The 20,148-nt window shown below is 40.0% G+C and overlaps 3 protein-coding genes and 1 pseudogene across 7 annotated transcripts; 1 reads left to right on the top strand and 3 right to left on the bottom strand.

The window, feature by feature from the left end:
* Positions 1 to 8,553: 8,553 nt before the first annotated feature.
* LOC108867360 lies at positions 8,554 to 9,568 on the bottom strand (annotated as a pseudogene).
* A 169-nt stretch (positions 9,569 to 9,737) lies between these two features.
* On the top strand, positions 9,738 to 11,578 carry LOC103945418 (protein FLC EXPRESSOR). Of its 2 annotated transcripts, none has more exons than XM_009355991.3 (5): positions 9,738 to 10,304; positions 10,495 to 10,661; positions 10,790 to 10,875; positions 11,312 to 11,417; positions 11,498 to 11,578. In XM_009355991.3, exons 1-5 carry the CDS (start codon positions 9,826 to 9,828, stop codon positions 11,527 to 11,529), a joined length of 870 nt encoding a protein of 289 aa, XP_009354266.2. In that variant the 5' UTR covers positions 9,738 to 9,825; the 3' UTR covers positions 11,530 to 11,578. The 2 variants fall into 2 exon arrangements, with proteins under 2 accessions (XP_009354266.2, XP_048425600.1); XM_048569643.1 differs by having other exon boundaries at positions 11,488 to 11,578.
* Positions 11,579 to 13,471: 1,893 nt separating this feature from the next.
* On the bottom strand, positions 13,472 to 16,176 carry LOC103945404 (transcription initiation factor TFIID subunit 15b). Of its 4 annotated transcripts, XR_007252772.1 has the most exons (7): positions 15,898 to 16,176; positions 15,692 to 15,812; positions 14,750 to 15,485; positions 14,400 to 14,550; positions 14,250 to 14,325; positions 13,654 to 13,872; positions 13,472 to 13,530 (listed from the first exon to the last, which is right to left on the bottom strand). XR_007252772.1 is itself a non-coding variant. In XM_009355971.3 (6 exons), exons 1-6 carry the CDS (start codon positions 16,109 to 16,111, stop codon positions 13,752 to 13,754), a joined length of 1,419 nt encoding a protein of 472 aa, XP_009354246.2. In that variant the 5' UTR covers positions 16,112 to 16,176; the 3' UTR covers positions 13,472 to 13,751. The 4 variants fall into 4 exon arrangements, 3 of the variants coding, with proteins under 3 accessions (XP_009354246.2, XP_048425599.1, XP_018502562.2); XM_009355971.3 differs by having other exon boundaries at positions 13,472 to 13,872; XM_048569642.1 differs by having other exon boundaries at positions 13,472 to 13,869.
* A 412-nt stretch (positions 16,177 to 16,588) lies between these two features.
* On the bottom strand, positions 16,589 to 19,703 carry LOC103945395 (glucan endo-1,3-beta-glucosidase 9-like). The gene is made up of 2 exons (XM_009355960.3): positions 19,093 to 19,703; positions 16,589 to 18,064 (listed from the first exon to the last, which is right to left on the bottom strand). Exons 1-2 carry the CDS (start codon positions 19,428 to 19,430, stop codon positions 16,951 to 16,953), a joined length of 1,452 nt encoding a protein of 483 aa, XP_009354235.2. The 5' UTR covers positions 19,431 to 19,703; the 3' UTR covers positions 16,589 to 16,950.
* Positions 19,704 to 20,148: the final 445 nt, after the last annotated feature.

Below are 20,148 nucleotides of genomic sequence, written 5' to 3'. Positions count from 1 at the left end.
AAAATCTAATGTTAGGAGGCAAGTGGCCAATTATAAATGTTTAGAGGGTAATCGGCTAAAATTAAAGTTTAGAAGGAAATTGCTAAATAATAAAAGCTCAAGGAGGTAATTGGCTAAAATTAAAGTTTGGAGGAGAAATTTGCCAGTTCGTTAAAAGGTTGCGGGAGGTTAGGGGCCACAAATACCTCTTACTTTTTTTTAATCTCCCTTTGAGTTTTTAAACAAGTGACACATACTTATTGGATAGTGGTGCCACTATAATTTTGTCTTGTAAGCTTCGCAGAATTTACTAACCATAAGGTTATAGAGGTTGTCATTTGTTTATGTTTGTTTCTTATTGTTGATCCTAAAAACTAACAAGCCTACGTGGCATGCAAGTCGAGTAATAAATAAGCTAACTACGTCATTCGGTTGTGTGTGAGGCGTGCCAACTCGTCAGTCAACCTCGGCTGGGGAGTAAAATGTGTTGATGTAGCGTTGGGTGCGTTGCTGACTTCTTGATCTTACGATTGCGGCCAAAGAAGGAACACGTCTCGACCTTCAAGTTTTAGATCCTGAAGATAAGGCTACTAGTCTTGCAAAATTCACAGATCCTCGGCATAGGATTCGGTCACAGTAATTATATTCATAAGAGTATAAGCACGCCGAACTAGCACCAAACTATACAGACACAAGTACTCAAAAGAGATGTATGTCTTGATGGTAAATGTGGTTTGGCCGTCAAAATGTCGAACTCTAAAACTTACTTGTGAGTATCCAATCATAAAACAACTCGGCATTCAATGCGCCAAGCCCAATAATCTGTAACATCTCACTTCGCCAAAAAGGCTAATGAGATGACTTCTGCCAATAAGGACTCGAAAATCCTTCTTAACCAAGGCTTGGATAGATAACCAGTCAACTGAAAAGCAGTGTTGTTTATCTAAACTGAAGGTGATCCTTGATCGGTTGATTCTACGGCTCCAGTGCTATATATCCAAACTGAAGATGTTGTCGGTTAACTTCACAATGCTGTTTATCCAAACTAAAGATGTGTCAGTAAGAAAAAGAAAATAAAAATCTCAAGGTTGTTAAGAGGTTTCGTGTAGAGCGAGAATTTGCACAGGGTAGTTTGTATGTTGAATTTAAGGGGGTCCTTTTTCGTTGCCACTGCTTATGTATTTATAACACTGCTCTCGCTGATAGTCCAAGCCGTAAATTTCTGAATCTCCTGATGTGTCATGGCTACTAGAAAATAATCTCTTAGTCTTTTGATGTATCACGACTACCAAGGAGTAATCCCTGATAGTCTTCTGAGGTATCACGACGACCACCAAGGAGTAATCCTTGATAGTCTTCTGAGGTATCACGACTACCAAGGAGTAATCCCTGATAGTCTTCTGAGGTATCACGACTACCACCAAGGAGTAATCCTTGATAGTCTTCTGATGTATCACGACTACCAAGGAGTAATCCTTGATAGTCTTCTGATGTATCACGACTACCAAGGAGTAGTCCCTAAGTCTCTTTATGCCCCAAATTTTTAATATTTAAATACACCACATTTGACCAAATAATAATGGCTTTATCCCATTATCACATGATCAATGGTCAAAAAATTACCACGTCACTATCTTTTGCTAATTTGTTCTTTCCATCACGTCTATAGGCTGAAGCCTACTCCTTTTTTTATCTATATATAATCATCCCAATCACATCACATCACCATCTCATAATTTCACCTTCATCCCATGCATAGATTAATTGCATGAAATTAATCCAGTAGTAGATGCATTGTCGTATGCCGAATATCCAATTAATTTGAATTGTAGGTTAGAGATATTATTTGCATCACGTTTATCTGGTTTAAGAAGAAGCCAAGATAATTCACATTAAAAGATAATTATTATGATAAAAACCACAATATTATCCTTTACAATAACAAAATTATCTTCATTTTTCGATCGGACGGTTGAAAGCTATGCTCACTCAACGGCCTTGATTGCACGAGCTAATAATGTAAATTTGAGTCCAAACACTTATACAAGTAATATTATGAGGAGGCCACCTAAACGCAAGACCTTGAATGCAAGATAAAGAGCTTGACCACATAAGCTACAAGCCCGCCCCTTGTAATTGTTTTAATATATCAATGTAACAAACTACCCAAATCCAATTGTAATTGTTGAGATTCTAGAGCTTATCTTTGTTATGTCAAGATATACAGGCACTTGGTGCACATAAGCACATCTAAACTTGGAGGGTTCCCTTCCCTTCCAGGCTGCAAATAAATTCCATGAGCACAAGGATGTTGAGAATGTCCCCCAAAAATGGAGTAGGCTATGATTCATTAGTCATCCCCAGCAAGCTTCGACTCTTGTTTAGTTTTCGTAGATTCCGCCTTCTGATTCCATTTCGGAACATAGTGCTTGCTACATATTTTGGCCCCTTCAAATCTAGAGGACGCTCCGTGCTCTTCTCCTTCCGTCTCTTTTTCAAGTAGTCTGCCGTCTGCCCTTGAACTGATATCAGCCAACAGAAGTTTCCATGATCAAATTATACAAACAACCCCCAAATTCCATGGATAGGTTAATACATTAACTTGAGTTACCAAATATGAGTCACATAAAACCATAGTGAAACTACTAAGGAGAACTACATTGTGTGAATATTATAATATCCGATCATCGGATTGACAATTTCCCTAAATTGTCATTGAACTGTTAAATTTTCTTTTCCCAATCAGCTTCAACGTTACTGGAGATATAAGTTTCGGTCTCTTGCTTAAAATCTACAATTAGACAGTAAGCTCGTTGACATTTCCTCTATCATACCTAAGCAGGAGTAACTATCGATTAAGGAACTGCAGCAAACACTGCCACAACGTACATTCTTTGTTTGTTGCAATGGAGATTATCGAGCCCTTGACATAGCCCAATCCAAACCGATTTTCCCACCTACCCATATCATTGCATTTCGTCATTGCTCCTATATGATGAAAGCGAGAAGTTTGTTTACCTGAATATTAATTATCACTGTTTGGCAGCAGAGATAATAGCGTAAAAAACTTAACCTCACATCGCAAATAGGTCAACGGAAAGCATTCAGTATTATTAGCTAATATCATGAAGCAAATTGGAATCCTCGAAATCAAACAAGGTAAATGTGGACATAACTATTAATTCACCTTTTAAATTGACTCTATCAGCAATTCTGTCATATAAAACACAAACAAAAACAAGGCGTTGATATTGAAGAAAATCAAAACGATTAAGAAGACTTACCAGAGCGAGAAGAAGCAGATGCCATGGCACAATCATGTTGAATTATAAGCCATGAGCTGATTAGTATTAATGAATAATCTTGTACTTAATTGTGTATCCATTTGTGCTTAGAATTGCCAAGTGTAAGACTAAAATATTTAAGGCCATGAATGGCATGTGTAATGATCCTAGCTATTAGCTAGCTGAGTAGCTGAGATCAGTTTCTAGAAGGTCGCCGAGCATAATCGAATCTCACTCGAAGCTCGGTGAAGGTCGCCGAAGTTCCACTATCATCTGAGAAGAGAAATCAATTCATTCGGACCAACGATGTCTGGATCTGGAGGATCGGAAGTGAGAACTCCAATTTTCTCCGGTGAGAACTACGAGTTTTGGAGAATTTAGATGGTAACTATTTTCAAATCTCTTGAGTTATGGAATCTGGTAGAAAAGGGGATTACAACCCCGATTCAAAGAAGAAGAAGAAAGTGGAAGGATCATCAGAAGATGAAGTTGATGAAGAGATACTTACTATGCTCATGAAAGACGCAAAAGCTCTGGGAATTATACAAAACATAGTCTATGACCAGATCTTCCCTCGAATTGCCAACGCCGATTTAGCTAAAATGGCATGGGATCTGTTGTATGGAGAATACCACGGTGGTGATCAAGTTAGATTGGTAAAACTTCAAAATCTTAGATGAGAATTTGAATATGCTAGGATGCGAGATGATGAATCTCTATCTAGTTATCTTACAAGGCTGAATGAATTGATTAAGCAGATGAAAACATTTGGTGAATGAATCTCTTTCAAATGAAAGACTTGTGCAAAAGGTTCTGATTAGTTTAAGTAAATCGTATGATCCTATCTGTTTGATTATAGAAAATACAAAATGTTTGGAGACTATAGAATTGCAGGAGGTAATTGCAATCTTAAAAAGCCAAGAACAACGGTTTGATCTACACACTGTTGATACTACTGGGAAGGCATTATCATCCCTCTTAGTGAGTCCAAAAGGGCAAAATGAAGTGGAGCTCAATCTGGTCCATCTCAGTTCGAGAAGAATTGGAATTCTAAGGTCAAGAAATGGGATTCAAAACCCAAGTTTCAGCAAAAATTTCTTGCTAATCCTGCATAAAATGCTTATTCATCATAATCAATGGGTCACGCAGTTACAAAACCACAGTGTAGGGTATACTCTAAATTTCACTTTGGTAAGTGTAGATATAAGGGGAAGCCTAAATGCTACAAATGTGAAAAGTTTGGACAATGGGCTAGAGAGTGCACTACAGGCAAACCAGTGCAAAAGGAAAACAATGCTAATCAAGTAAAGGTGACAGGGAACTTATTTTATGCCAATAACACTATCTCTGGATTAGTTGTCGATGGTGAATGGTATATTGACAGTGGTTGCAGCAACCACATGACTGGAAATGAGAAGTTACTGGTTGATATAAGGACAAATGTGGTAGGCAAAGTACAAATGCCAACTGGTGAGCTTATGAATGTAGCTGGAATGGGCACTCTAGTAATTGATACTAGTAAAGGCAGAAAATACATCAAGGAAGTAATTTATCTACCCGGATTGAAGGAGAACCTACTAAGTGTGGGACACATGGATGAGCATGGGTATTACCTGTTGTTTGGAGGTAAAATGTGCAACATTTTTTATTGTCCTTCACTGAAATGTCTTGTGATTAAAGTAGAAATGAAGAGGAATAGATGCTACCCTTTGGCACTATTACTTAACGATCATGTTTCTCTAAAAACAAGCTTGTCTCACTTTACATGGACCTGGCACAAAAGGCTAGGCTATCTGCATCTAAAGGGACTAAGACAACTCAAAGACAATGAGATGGTACCTGAACTTCCATATTTAGAAAAGGTTAATGAAGTCTGTGAAGGATGTCAACTTGGAAAGTAACATAGAGAGTGGTTCCCAAATAATCAAGCATGGAGAGCAAGCAATCCTCTAGAGTTAATTCATGTAGACATATGTGGGCCTATGTAAAATGAGTCCATTGTTGGTAACAAGTACTTTATGTTTCTTGTAAATAACTACACAAGAATGATATGGGTTTATTTTCTCAGATACAAGTCAGATGCATTGAATTGTTTTAGAAAATTACAATATATGGTAGAGCTACAGAGCAGTTTTAAATTGAAATGTTTGAGAAGTGATAAAGGTGGTGAATTCACATCTTATGAGTTTAACAAACTCTGTGAGGAGGAAGAAATTCAAAGACAACTCTCTATGGCTTATACTCCACAGCAAAATGGACTGGTGGAGAGAAAGAATAGGATACTGGTTGAAATGGCAAAAGCCATGTTGCACGACAATAATCTTCTATACTATTTGTGGGCTGAGGTTGTGCATACAACCGTCTATATAATAAATAGATGCCCAGCAAAAGCTCTAGGAAATGTAACTTCATTTGAAGCCTACAATGGTAGAAAGCCAGGAGTTGCTCATCTTAAAGTCTTTGGTTCTTTGTGTCATGTACATATACCAAGTGAACTAAGGCAAAAGCTTGATATGAAAAGTACCAAGGGTATATTTGTAGGGTATGCAACTTGTGAAAAAGGGTACAGGGTGTATGATCATATCATTAAGAGGCTTCTACTCTCAAGAGATGTTATATTTGATGAAAATGCAACTTGGGATTGGAAAGAGATTACTGAGACTTATGTGACTGTGACTAATCATGACGAGTTATCTTAGCAGTCTCAAGTTACATCACCTAGGACAACTCTTGGAAGTCATAACTATACTCAATCACCTAGATTGTCATCTTCTCATGAATCAACATATGATATAAGTAGCAGCATGAAAAAGTCTCAGGCCTTTGATCACACTCCACTGAAATGGAGAAGCTTGGATGATGTTCTAGCACAATGCAATCTCTGCATTATAGAACCTGAGAAGTTTAAAGAAGCAGCTCAAGATGAATCATGGATGAAGACTATGAAAGATGAACTGTCTATGATTGAAAAGAATGCAACATGGGAATTGGTAGACAGACCAACTAACAAGCCTATAATTGGTGTGAAGTGGGTGCTTAAGACCAAACTCAACCTTGATGGAACTGTGCAAAAAAACAAGGCAAGGCTTGTTGCAAAAGGATATACTCAGAAACCAGGAATAGACTATAATGAGACATTTGCCCCAGTTGCTAGATTGGATACAATGAGAACTCTTATTGCTTTGGCTGCTCAAAAGAGTTGGAAACTCTATCAATTAGATGTCAAGTCTTCTTTTCTAGATGGAGTACTAGAAGAGGAGGTCTACATGAAGCAACCAGATGGTTTTTGGTCAGGGGGGAAAAGAAGGTGTACAAGCTTCATAAAGCTTTGTATGGCCTAAAACATGCACCAAGGGCCTAGTATAGTGAAATTGATTCTTACTTTGCTCAAAGTGGATTTTTGAAATGCCAAAGTGAGGCTATTCTTTACATCAAAGCAAGAGGAGAAGAAATTCTAATTGTTTCAATCTATGTGGATGACATAGTATATACTGGAAATAGCAATGAGTTGTTCAAAGAATTCAAGGAGGACAGGATGATCAAATATGAAATGATAGACTTGGGACTCCTGCATCACTTTCTAGGAATGGGAGTCATGCAAACTCATTCAAGTATTTTTATTCATCAAAGAAAGTATGATGCATCTTTGTTGAGTAAATTTGGCATGAGTGAGTGCAAATCTCTGTTTGCACCTCTTGTTTCATCAGATAAACTATGCAAGGATGGTGGTAGTGGTTCTGCAAGTGAGGAACAATATAGAAGGATTGTGGGAAGCTTGTTATACCTCACTGCTACTCGACCAGATATAATGTATGCTGCAAGTCTCCTAACTAGATTTATGCACTGTCCTATAAACAAACATCTTGGAACAACCAAAAGGGTGCTCAAATACATCAAAGGCATTTTGGATTATGGTTTGGAGTATGTGAAGGGAAAGAATGCAATGTTAATCGGATTCTGTGACAGTGATTGGGGAGGATCTGTTGATGATAGCAAAAGCACTTTTGGTTATGCGTTTTCCTTTGGCAGTGGAGTATTCTCATGGGCCACTGTGAAGCAAAATTGTGTAGCCTTTTCCACTGCAGAAGCAGAATACATCAATGCTTCTGAGGCAACTGCACAAGCCATTTGGCTTAGATTCATACTTGAAGACTTTGGTAAGTTACAAACTGAAGCAACTCTAGTGCACTGTGACAATACAATTGCAATCGCAATCACTAAATATCCAATGTTTCTCCAGAAAACCAAGCACATCAACAGAAGGTACCATTTCATCAAGGATGCACCGCAATGAGGGATAATTGACTTAGTGTATTGTCTAACAAATGAGTAGGTGGCAGACATATTGACTAAGGCTCTAACCAATGATCGATTCAACTATCTCAGAGATGTGCTTGGTGTGAAATCAACTCAATGCTTAAAGGGGAGTGTTGAATTATAAGCCATGAGCTTATTAGTGTTAATGAATAATCTTGTACTTAATTGTGTATCCACTTGTGCTTAGAATTGCCAAGTGTAAGACTAAAATATGTAAGGTCATGAGTGTCATGTGTAATGATCCTAGCTATTAGCTAGATGAGTGGCTGAGATCAGTTTCTAGAAGGAATGATCCAGCTAAGCATTGTTAACGGTATTATACCTCTTGCACGCTTTGTGTGAAGAGAGAGAGAAATGCAATCAATGAAAAACAATGAAATTCCTCTATGATTTGCTGAGAGAATAGCAGCCATTTTCTCATCATTTTTCTTTCAGTGTTCATTCATCTCTTCTTTCGAGTTCATACCCAGCTATCAATTTACACGAACAAGTCGCTGAGTCTCTTTATCTTGTCAATGACTTGCACACTTTCAAAGACTTAATCTGTTTTTGGGTGTTTGGTAGATGTCGTCATGTGGTTAACTTCATCTGTTTTCGGGTTTTCAATCGATTTCCTCTTAAGACAATCCCATGCATGTTCACATGCCTACAGAAAAAAGCGTAAATCGGAACATGAACCACAAAGTCTTATAGCCTGCATCTAGCAAGAAGATTGAATGCCAAAATAAGAATAAAAAAGAGTGAGTAGAAGAACACACATAGCAGTTGCATAATAAATGCTATAGATTTGAGTGTCTAATCCACCTTCATCTAATACTAAATATGCCGCTTGTATAAGAACTAAACAAACGATTTATTGCACTTGTACCACACATTTTAGGAATCGTTAGCAATCAAGAGAAACAATAACAAAAAAATTAATAAGAAACCTCATGCGTTGTTAACTGAATTATGTTTTATAGCGTTGCAATTGCTAGTCTACCATTATATGGTCATGGAAAACTGATAACTTGGGGTATCGACCACAGATTTCGTTATCAAGCAGTTGATCATAGACATGGCTATTGGTTACTAAATCAATCGTAATCTGATAAATATAATCAAATAACTTCTTACTTCATTTAATGCACAGCTTCCCCGAATGCGAGTAAGCTAAGAAATTACGAACGTTGATGAAAGTAGTGATAGTGATGAAGGTGATGATCACACTCACCTTTCCTGCCACTGAATAGAAACCACTATCCCTTGACCGGTGAGCAAAATCCAGCCATTCTGTATAAGAAACTTGTAGCCACGGATTCTTCGAAGATTTGACTTCCCGCAAAAGCAAAGCCTCATATCTCAAAGCCAAACAACTCTGCAATCACAAACCGATCCACAAGCACATAGCAGTTAATTAGTTACCAAATTCCAAGGAACCCTAGCGATTTGGCTTATGACATAATTAATTCCATAAATATGGGAGGATTTGAATTTTGAGAAGATTTGCCTCAATATCGCCTACTAGTGAGAAAGCAAGAACGAGAAACTCAAGAACCAGAAGCTTCTCCTCCACATTGTTCTCTGCAATTTCTGCGGATCGGAGAGCGATATTCGGACCTCATGAACTGCCTGAAGCCTGACCTGACTTCCATTGATGACTTTACGTCCTTTGAAACCAATGCCGACTCCAATACTCGTAGTGTCGTGTCATCGAACCTACTAAATATTTTCAATGCCAGAGGGATATGGATGGAAGATCGGAGAAGAAGCGGAAATGGACCTTGAGTTCAAGACGAGTGAGCGAAAGAGCTCTGACATTTGGCGGCAAAACGGTTCTCTGAATTTCAATTTGAGTTGGATTTATAACCATTAGAAATATTATTTGTATTGACAAAGAAAATAAATTTCAATTTGACGGAAAAATAGACAAATTTTATGATAAGGGGAAATGGGCAAATTGAAAGTCAAAACCTGAAGAAGGTAAGCTTAAGAGTTTTTTACTCCATCGTTAAAAAGAAAATTGTTATTGACACTCCAACACTCTCATTTTGCACTTCAAAAGTTGTTAAGTGTGAAAGGAGGGGAGGGAATGGAAGAAGATCTAAAGTGCAAAGAATCCTACTCCTAAAAAAATGAGATGGGCACAATGGGCAGGCCTGGGCCTGCGTTTTATAACCCAATCAAGGCACAGAAAGCAACGAGGCAAAATCTCTCTCTCTCGGTCAGAGTCGCCGTCGAGCCGAGTAATTGTTAATCAAAAGATATGGCGGGACGGGAACATCCTCGACAGCTCGTCCGGCTGACGCCACTATCGGTCAATACGACGGCGCTGGAGGACCGTATCGCCCTCCAGAACCGTGAGATCCAGTCCCTCCTCGTCGACAATCAACGGCTGGCAGCCGCCCACGTCGCGCTCAAGCAGGACCTCGCCGCGGCCCAGCACGACCTCCGCCACCTATCCGTCGTCGCCGGTAAAGCCAAGTCCGAGAGGGACGCCGAGGTGCGCGAGGTCTACGAGAGGGCATTGAAGCTGGACGCCGAGGTTCGCGCCATCGACTCCATGGGCGCAGACCTGGCTCGGACCCGAGCCGATATACAGGAGCTCGGCTCGTCCCGGCAGGAGCTTGCGGAGGAGTTGAACACGATCGATGGCGAGCTTGCGAGGACTCAGTCCGAGGCGAACAAAGTGGCGGACATTAAAGCCGATATCGAGACCTTCAAGCAGGAGATTAAGAAAGGAAGGTAATTTTGAACAAACTTTTCATATGCATTGTGTTTGTGTGAATTGTCAAATTTGGGTATTGAATTTCAGATAGTGAAGTGTGTCGAAATTTCGAGGTTGATCTTTCGGTTTTAGGAGAGGATTTTGTGTGAATTGTGAAGTATTGGATGTAAAGATTCAATCTTTTCTATGATTTGAATGCAAATATAGGGATGCAATTGAGAATGAGAAGAAAACTAGAGCTAGCAACCTTGAGTACAGGCAGGGGATGGAGAAAACAATGGCGGCATTGGCTCGTGAAATGGATAAGCTTCATGGGGAGTTGGCCAATGCAGAGAAGAGAGCAAGGGCTGCAGTAGCTGCAGCAGCAAATCCAGGTCAATTCATTCGCGTTCGACTTGTCTCCCGTATTTAAGATTCAATTTATTCTATGTTTCTCGGTTTGAATTCAGAAACCAAATGCAATGTAAAGTGCTTGATGAAATTTCTGGTTGTGTTTATGAAGGTCCTGGGTACCCTGCAGCCTATGGCAATGCTGAAATGTTATACGGGGGAAATGTGTACCCTGATCCCTATGCCGGCATGCATCAGGTATGTGTACGCCCTTGCCTTCTTGATGCTTTGGTGTTATGTTTGTTACTACTCCGTAGATTGAAGCCATTGAAAAGACGTGCAAGAATTTGTTTGTCTGAGAAGTTATGGTGTCGGTACAAATAATAACGTGAGCATGAGAAGTGTTCTATCATGATCAAAGATTGCAAACTTAAGCCCTTGTTTCTATTGAGAGACCTAATATGTGGTAAACGGTTACTTTAGAGTCATTAGAATTTGGAAGGTCCCTTGTTTCTGTGGAAATTCAGAGTTTCGATATGGAGCATTTGGAAGACAACAATTCTTTTTGTCTTTGTAGACAAATGTTACAATATATGTGCTTTATTGAATTTATATCAGATACTTCGCCAAACAACTTAGTTTCGGATTTCTATTTATACCTTTTTCATCCGAATGAACCTCCTCTGGATTTCAGGCCCCAGGTGCTGCCGACGCTGCCAGTCCATATGGTTCTGCACCAATGCCACATGCTTCTTATGACATGCAGCAACCGCAGGATATGAGATACAAGTCTCCAGCAGGTAATTAAGCCGACCATAAAAACAGTTCCGATGATTGTATGGGTTCAGAAATATAAATATAAATGAAAAGGTTTTGGCAGCCATTCGGACGAACAACATGGCAAAGATGTGATAAGCAGTTAAGCACAGCTGATTTAGTGCCTTCAGGCATTTTTTGCCTCGTATTTTTCATGCTACCGCAAAGAAACTTCTCATTTACCACGAGGAGAATATTAGTACAATACACGGAAACGAGCAGTAAATGAACACTCTGCACAGGGAAAAGGGCTACGGTTGCATCGACAAAAGTTACGATCAATGTTGCAAGAAGCTGCTATTGCTATCGGAAAAGGATCCGTGGATCCTTTTCCTGGGGATCCGGAGGATCCCGTGATTGTATCCGTTCATCGCATATCTTACGGTGAGTTTTTGTTAGGTACTATTTATATTCATTTTAAATTTTAAATTTCAAATTATTTTTGACCGCATTATATACGATGAACAGACACGATCACGGGATTTCTCGGATCCCCAAGAAAAGGATCCTCGCCAGATCCTTTTCCATTGCTATCTATTTATCGCGTAACTTGCTTCAATTGTTTTCGGTAACTAATGGACTTGCTACTCGGTTTTCACAGTAACTTGTTTTCAGGTAGGAAATTTTTCAGGACTTTTAAGCCATTTTTTTGGGGATTCAGAAATTCTAGGCATGTTTAACATAACGGGAATGGGAAATGTCATGAATGGCAATGATGTGGAATGAAATTTGATTGTTCAAGTGTGAGCTGAATAACCTACTCGCTTGGCGATCCAACAGCTGGTTTATTAGGTATGGCATACCTAATTTCCATGCTGGAGCTACTTAATTTTTCATTTCTTGTGTTAATAAACGCAACATGTCACGAGCGAAAACGATACTCGTAACAACGTGCAACGCTGTAGCCCCGATTGAGGTGCTCAAAGAGATTTAAAACACAATGTGCACATTGCAGCCAATGGCAACGAGCGGGGCGTGGGAGGGTGGGATAATTTAGCTTCCGAAACTTTGATTTGTTTGTGTGAGAAATACCGTCTGAAATGGAACAAGAAGAATTTGTATCTTTGCTATTCAACATTACAAGTCATACAGAAACGGGCAGGTACGTGCCCAACGTTTAGCACATCAATTTACAAACAAATAGCAAATCGTCACTTAAGACAGGAAAAAACAGAACAAATCGAGGAAAAGAATGTTTCATTCAAATTTGCTAAATGTTTGGGATGTAATACAACGATTTAAACTCGCACCGGAAAGTGATTTCTAGGGTCTACTCTCATCATTCCCTAACCTAAAACCTGAAAGAAAACCCTCCATCTTGCCACAAGGCACATGCCAAGAAGACAACTGTTGCTCAACATTTGAAGTTCCAACCGCTGCCAGCTAACTGCCCAAGAAAGAAAGCCACATGAAAGTAGGCACCCATCAGCAACACATGAGAGGATACAACAATTGAAGGTCGGTGCTACGCAGAGATTCTCGTCATCCACAAGTCCTTTGCGGTCACCACAAGGAAGACTTGCCCCACCCAGTAAGTAGCAGAACAATGAAGGCAGCAGGTGGGCAAAATTTTAGGCACCATGCCCATTTTACCAAACAATAGTAGGTCTTAAACCCTAGATTGATGTGGTGAAGTAAAACTATCGCAAAGCGCAAGCCTCGATGTAGGAAAAGAGCCTCCACCAAACATGATAACAAATGTCTAAACAAAATAACAAAATCCTATATGGAAACCTATTCCATGTAACTAGCAATTTAAATAAGTTCAGCTGGAGCTAAAGTCGAGCAAAATCCAATCCAATGGTCGGGATTCACATCTAACATCGAGTACTTTCCAATACAAAATCCCAGCCACATGAACCATCTTCAGTGATTTCTTATATGGATCACAAATTTTCAGTCAGAAATGCATGTTATAGATATCAGTGCTCGCATATGAGCCATAGATTTAAAATGATAAGATGCAAGCAAGATCCCGGTTATGCAAATCGGGGAAATCTCCAAATAAGTGTTAATAATGGTTATGAGAGAGCAGCACTCACCTGAAAATATCAACCTAGCATAGCAGCAAGCAATTTGGAGATTATCCACTTGTCTCTATAAAACATTCACACAACTAAAATCAATCCCATGCCTATAACTGAAACTCCTACAGGTAGTTGTAGGTGAAGTTGAATATAGGAGGACAGAGGACTTGCTCAGGGTTAGTGAACAACCTACCTCTTAGTCTCCCGTTTAAGAACCCTCCAACGGAATACTACAAAAACCCTCAGACAACAATTCTCATTACATAAAATCTGCCTCATCTGGAACTTCTCTCAGTAAGGACGTGAACGGTTTCCACCATGCTGATGTCTATCCGCTCCACCGTCTCTATAGTTGTTGCGCCTGTCACCGCCTCCATATCCACCTCTACCACCACCACCACCACCACCACTGCTTGCATAAGAAAAAGTAAGTCAGGACTCGGTATGCAGCCAAAAGAAGAAAATTATGTACGCAAAACAGAAACTCATTCACGCAAAAGAACTTCATAAACCACATCGGAAATCCAGGATAGCACCCATTAACAGAATACCACGACTGAATTACTCAATGACTTTGGTGATTGTGACATCAAGAAAAAGAACAAAATATAAAAACCACAAGCAAATATTAAACATCAGGGTACATATCCAGACTTGCTCACTTTTGCTCACACTGTGACTCAATGTGAGGAAGCAAGATAGCAAATGAACAACAAGGAAAAGGGTTCTTTTCAACTTCCACTCAAATTATAAAAAAGTTGATAGATATATAGATAGATAGATAAATACCCTTGTTCAAATGAAGGCCTTGGAGCCGACCTCTCCGCCATCGCAACACTGATCTTATAGCCCCTTAACTCATAATCTGTAAGCACAGTACCAAGTTAGAATACGATTTTAACATCATCTTATCATGCAGAATAAAAGTAAAAGAGTTACCATTGTAAAATCCACCAGCTGAATGTGCAGCAGAGGGATCTTCATAGGCTAAACATGCGTCGCCCTTGTTTTTTCCAGACTCATCTGTGTATATTTTGATATTATATGGCCATTGATCCTTATAGCCACGTTTCTGTTTGATTCTTCCCACCTGAAAAAATTAACTTAGCATAAAGTAACCGCATAAACATACACCAATTTGTGGAACTGACAAGGCAATTTAACTTGTTCCTACAAATGAAAAATGAAGTTCCAATATTCCATACATATACTCAAACTAGAAAACCAGCAATCAAAATTCAATCTTAAAAACTCGGATGCACTAAGTTCAGAAGTAGGTATGGATTTACTTGTCCAATGCCTCCAAAGAGCTGCTGAAGTTCGTCAACAGTAACATCTGGTGGCAAGTTCGATATGTAGATTCTAGCATTGTCACAAGTATCATCACAATTCTGGTCGCACTGCTTCACCTTAGCTGGGGCTTCCGTAGCAGCACTTCCATATCCACCACGACCACTAGCACCGTATCCACCATCATATTTAGCAGGAGGGCCCCCTCGGGCACCACCCCTTGCATCACCAGGACCATCACCACCATAACCGCCTGCAGGACCACCGTAAGATGGGGGATATGATGCAGGTCCACCAGTATAACTTGTAGGAGGCGGAACAGCATCTGTTCCATAACTAGCATTGTAAGATGGGTAATTGCCTCCAGCTGTACCATAGGACGGTGGTGCATTTGGAGGAACCTGACCGTAACCCCCATCATCTCTTCCTTGGCTACCACCATAAGAACCACCCCTACTACCACCTCCGCCTCTACTTTCATAACTACCGCCTCTACCTCCGTCATAACTGCTACCTTTACCTCCTTCATAGTTACCACTTCGACCACCATCATAGTTACCACTTCGACCCCCATCATAGTTACCACCCCTACCACCACGGTTACCACCACTAGTTCCTCCTCTGTTATAATTGCCTCCACCACCACTGCCACGATCACCACCGGCGGCACCCGAAGGAGAGGGAGTGCCACACTTGTTACACTCAACTCTTCTTGCAAAGTTCAAATTCCCACAGCTATATACAATCATACCGATTCATAAACCACATATACATATGCAATAAGGAAAATAAACAAAGAAAATAAATTTCGGCATAAAGCTATTACTTTTAATGTTAAGAAGAGAATTCTAAAACCCAGTAAAAATTACAGATACAAAATAAATAACAGAACCGATCAAGATAAAATAGAAAGAAGAGACACAAAAAGAAAAAGGGTTTACCCTGGATTAGGGCACAGCCAATCGCCATCTCTTCCACTGCCACCGCGGCCGCCTCTACCGCCGCCGCCGCCGCGGTCACCACCTCTGCCGCCACCACCGCGATCTCCTTGATATCCTCCACCTACAGTCAAAACCAAATCCGTCAAATCAAAATTAAAGAATTTAAAACAATTATAAACTCGAAGGAACAAAGTAATAAAATTTACCTCGACCGCCACGTCCGCCACCGCCTCCATAACCATCGCTGCCCTTACCTCCATAGCCACCACCGCCGCTTCCACCATAGCCTCCACCGCCACCACCACCTCCATAACCACCAGAACCGCCTCCGTACCCGCCAGAGCCACCATAGCCACCGCCGCCGCTAGATCCGTATGGAGGAGGGGCGCCATCGCCATCTTGACCGTACATTCCAGCCATGATCTAGGTCCGAGAGAGATTCCGAGACACAGCGATTAGGTTAAGACTCGGATAAGACATATATTCCCACGCGAGAGCTTCTTGCTTATATAGGCGTGGGTAAAGTCATCACCAGATTTTTGTCTTGCCGATTTTGACTCCCACACGTGTTAATTAACTATGTCTAAGCCCAATCCCAAAACCCCTTTGAGTCCGGATTCCTTTCTTTGGGCCTCTAGGACCGTGACAATTTTATTTTTTATTTTTTATTTTTTTTAAAACAAGTAAGAGGAAGCATCGATACACGTGGAAATGTCGATTTGGAAATTTATGGAAATATCGATATTGGTTGTTTTCAACGGAAATTATGAAAATTTACAATGAGGTGAGTAAATCAACACATTCAGATTTAATCAAAATTAGAGAAAAACTTCTCAAAAAAAAAAATTTCAAAATTTCGAAATTTACAATGGATTCCGGCAAATTTTGCGCAACGAATCAATAAATATCATCAATATTCATTAATTTTCCTATATCTCACTGGATTACAAATCGGCCCATGATAACTCCACCGCCAACAGACCTTAATCCACACATACAACTCATCTTATTTCTTACTAGTAGGGAAATTGAAATGCGCACACCCACTCGGCAGACTAACAAGAAACAAATTTAGAGAATTTCCAAACCCTTCTTTTGCCATTGAACTTTTGTAGAGCAATAACTTCAACAAGTGTTCAAACCTAATATAAGTTACAACAACAAACACCAGCAACAATCGATCAGCAGACTGATCATACAGCGGCGAAAAATTTCCTCGGGTATCTATTTTCTACAAAACTTTCCTCGAAATCTATCTTCTACGTAAATCTGGGTAAGGATAACAAAAAGGTTGGTACTAGCAAGGTCATCCACAGAGGAAGGTAGGCCGGATGGAGAGAACCTGAAAGAGAGGTGCGTAGTTGAACCGAAAACTTACAATTATCCACAGATGGATCAACGGTTGTGATCAAACCCAAGCCGCCAAATTCACAGCTGTCTGCACTCTGATTATGCTGCTGATAGTAGCTGTTAAATGCATATGATATGTTACCCGGCCAACTGATATTGGAGCAAGACCCACCAGGAGACATTGCACTGCAATCAGCATGCAAACATGCCTCTAAAGCACTAGCAGTTGCATTAGATAAGTCCCTATTATTGTTCACCACACACCACTTGGCAGGAAGGTACTCAACGTTTTGAGCGTCCACCAGATTTTTCGAACCTAGAATGAAATCAAAATGGTACTTGGCTTGACCATCAAAAGTGAACACACCCCAATGTTGCTCGAAATTTCCCGTGCTTATGCTTCTTTGGTCCTCGTCTAAGAGGCTAAAAATGTATGTTTCGACTGGAGGATTATGAGGCCTGAGTGGGGTTCCTGATTTGCTACGAAGGTGTGCCATCAGGCCTTTCATGAAGGTCTCTGCAGTGGAAGAGGTTGCGTCTACCGCTCCATCTGTAGGCCAACCAATCTGTGACACAACAATTTCCATCTTAGGGAATCCTACTGTTGACAAAGCTGTAACCAAGGTGTCATAGATCAAGTCGAAGCTGTTTTTGTATGTTCTGCTGCTGTCATTATGAGGTTTTGCATTCTCTTTAAATAGAGTGAAGTCGAGGGAAATGTTTTTGTTTTGGCGGAGGCTTATGAAAGGGGAAATGGTTGCAAAGAATGGTGAATTGTGCTTGCTGAGAAACATGAGCAGTTCAATCATGGTTCTATTGAGGTCTGCCCGAAAGTGTCCTTTTGAAGGATGGCCAGACTCTGATAGGAAGGAATCAAAACTACAAGGCACGACCACTTTCACATTGCTCTCCAACTTTGCTTTGGCCAAAGCTGCGTGAATATTCATTGCCGCTCCTATGACGAATGGGTGAAATTGCTCACCATAACTCTGGAGCGATGGCTCATCTCCAACAGCAACATACCTGAAAAAAGACTAGTTAGAAACCAGTATATACAATACGAAACAGCCATACCTTGATTTGTGAATGAGCAAAGTCCAGTCGATATCTGATGGGATCAACAAACAAATATTCAGTAGTTACTCTAAGAGGCTAATGAGTTCATGAACCGAGAAATCCCTGCTACAAAAATTTATCTGTCAACTTGTCCTAGCACGGCTGACTAAACCTAAAAGGGAAGAGAGAACATCTACCATTATCCTGCAAAGATTTCTTCTTCTGCAAACAAAAAAGACCCACTACAAAATTTTGCTCTTTTCGACTGGTCCTAATGCAATTAAGCCCATAGAGAGATCACCGATACTGGCACAGTGAAGGGCAAACAGGCTCCTCTCTAAAGTTCAATACACAGAGGAGAGTTTCTTCTTGTTCTAGGCATAGCTCATCTCATAAAAAGTTTATTGTTTTATTGGTTTATTTGCCAAAAATCAAACACCAATCGAATGCTAAGAATGCAGCGCTTGAACCCACTAGCACCGGAACACAAATACCATTACCAACTATTTTCTTTCATTCTTCAACCATGAAAACCACAATCTATCTTTAAGTCCCTATGCCGGCTCATTCAACATCAAAGATTAACCTTGACGTGATGTTTAAGCATCTACTCTGCAAAACATAGTGACCAACATTCCGATATGATCTCCTTTCGTTTGAGGTTCTTTTCATAGACATTAAACTAAGGATAATTGCACAAAAGTCCCCACTTCACGCGCAACGCAACCTTGATCGTAAATACGATTCTCTAACTCCTACGTTGCCTCAGAATCGCAACATGAAGCCTACAATGTCACTTAAATCTACGCAAATCAGCAACAAGGTACATTCTTTCTAATGTTTAACACAGATTCAATACAATTCAGCAATTGGTTATTTCTAACAATCAAATTTCATCCACAGTAAATCAAGTATTTAAGCCCCAAAAATCCAAATGCAGCATCAAATTAAAACCCCCATCAGGGTAAAAACCAAAAGGAAAGACGAAAACTCACTCAATTTTAACACCGCCGCCGCCGCTATTGGAGAAGTAGCGAGTGACATTGTCATGGACCCAACTCTCGGCAGCCTTCTTGGACGAGTTGAGAACTTTAAGCAACGCATTGGGAATGCCCACAGTGACGCTAAGTTTGGACCCAGAAAGCGCTTCGAGGACGCCTGGGTCCGCGTCGAACAGCTTGACCTTGGTGACATTGTTGGACGTCAGCAGCTCCACCACCTTGGTCGGCGGTAGTGGGTGCGACGCCGTCGTGCCCCAGTTCACGCCTATGGCTCCGCAGGTGGAGGCCGTGGTCGCCAAGAGGAAGAGGAGTGTGCGGAGATTTGGAGGCATTTTCTGGGTTTGATATTGGACTTTGGGGTTGGAGAGGGAGAGTGAGAGTGGGAGAAGGGAAGGAAATAAAATTAAAGGTTGAAGGTTTTAATGCCGAAAAGTAATGAATGATGAGAATTTTGGTGGGGGATTTTGGCAGTTAGCTGGGTTTAGTCTAATTCAGCAGTGTGTGCTACCTACTTTGCATGTTTATCTGATATAATAATATATTTACCTTAAGAATTATGAATTTGGATCTAGTCTCTTTTTAAGCAATATCTTTTTTTTTCTTCCATCGTTGATTGCTAATTATGGATATAGTGCCTTGCTAATATTCTTCTATACTCATTTTTTTTCTTTCAAGCTTATGCCTCAAAGTAAATAAAATAAAAAAAAAGGTAAATACTCATTTTTAACCGCTTATGAATGTTTAATCATGTATGTTCTTTTCATTTAATTTATTCAAATTGATGACTGGAAATAAAAAAGAGTGTGAGAAGGTACAAAGGGTTTATGAACACCACCACCCTTAAAGAAGTCTGAAATGTTCTTTTGGTAACCTATGACAAAAATGTATGATCACTTATATTTAAATTTTATATAAAGCATGATAATAAGTATATGGATTGGTAATGTTTTAATTTCAACTCCTAAAAGGGGTGATTATAAATAGTTGCATGCATATGATAACGTGTGATATGCTATAATATGGGTAGACAACGAAGTTAATTTATAATAA

This window comes from the organism of the source record quoted next, unplaced genomic scaffold (genome assembly GCF_019419815.1).
Source record: "Pyrus x bretschneideri cultivar Hongxiangsu unplaced genomic scaffold, Pyrus_bretschneideri_v1 Contig5, whole genome shotgun sequence".
NCBI classification, from domain to species: Eukaryota; Viridiplantae; Streptophyta; class Magnoliopsida; order Rosales; family Rosaceae; genus Pyrus; species Pyrus x bretschneideri.
Note: the sequence above shows the minus strand (reverse complement) of the source record. Positions and strands in the feature narration are given on the sequence as shown.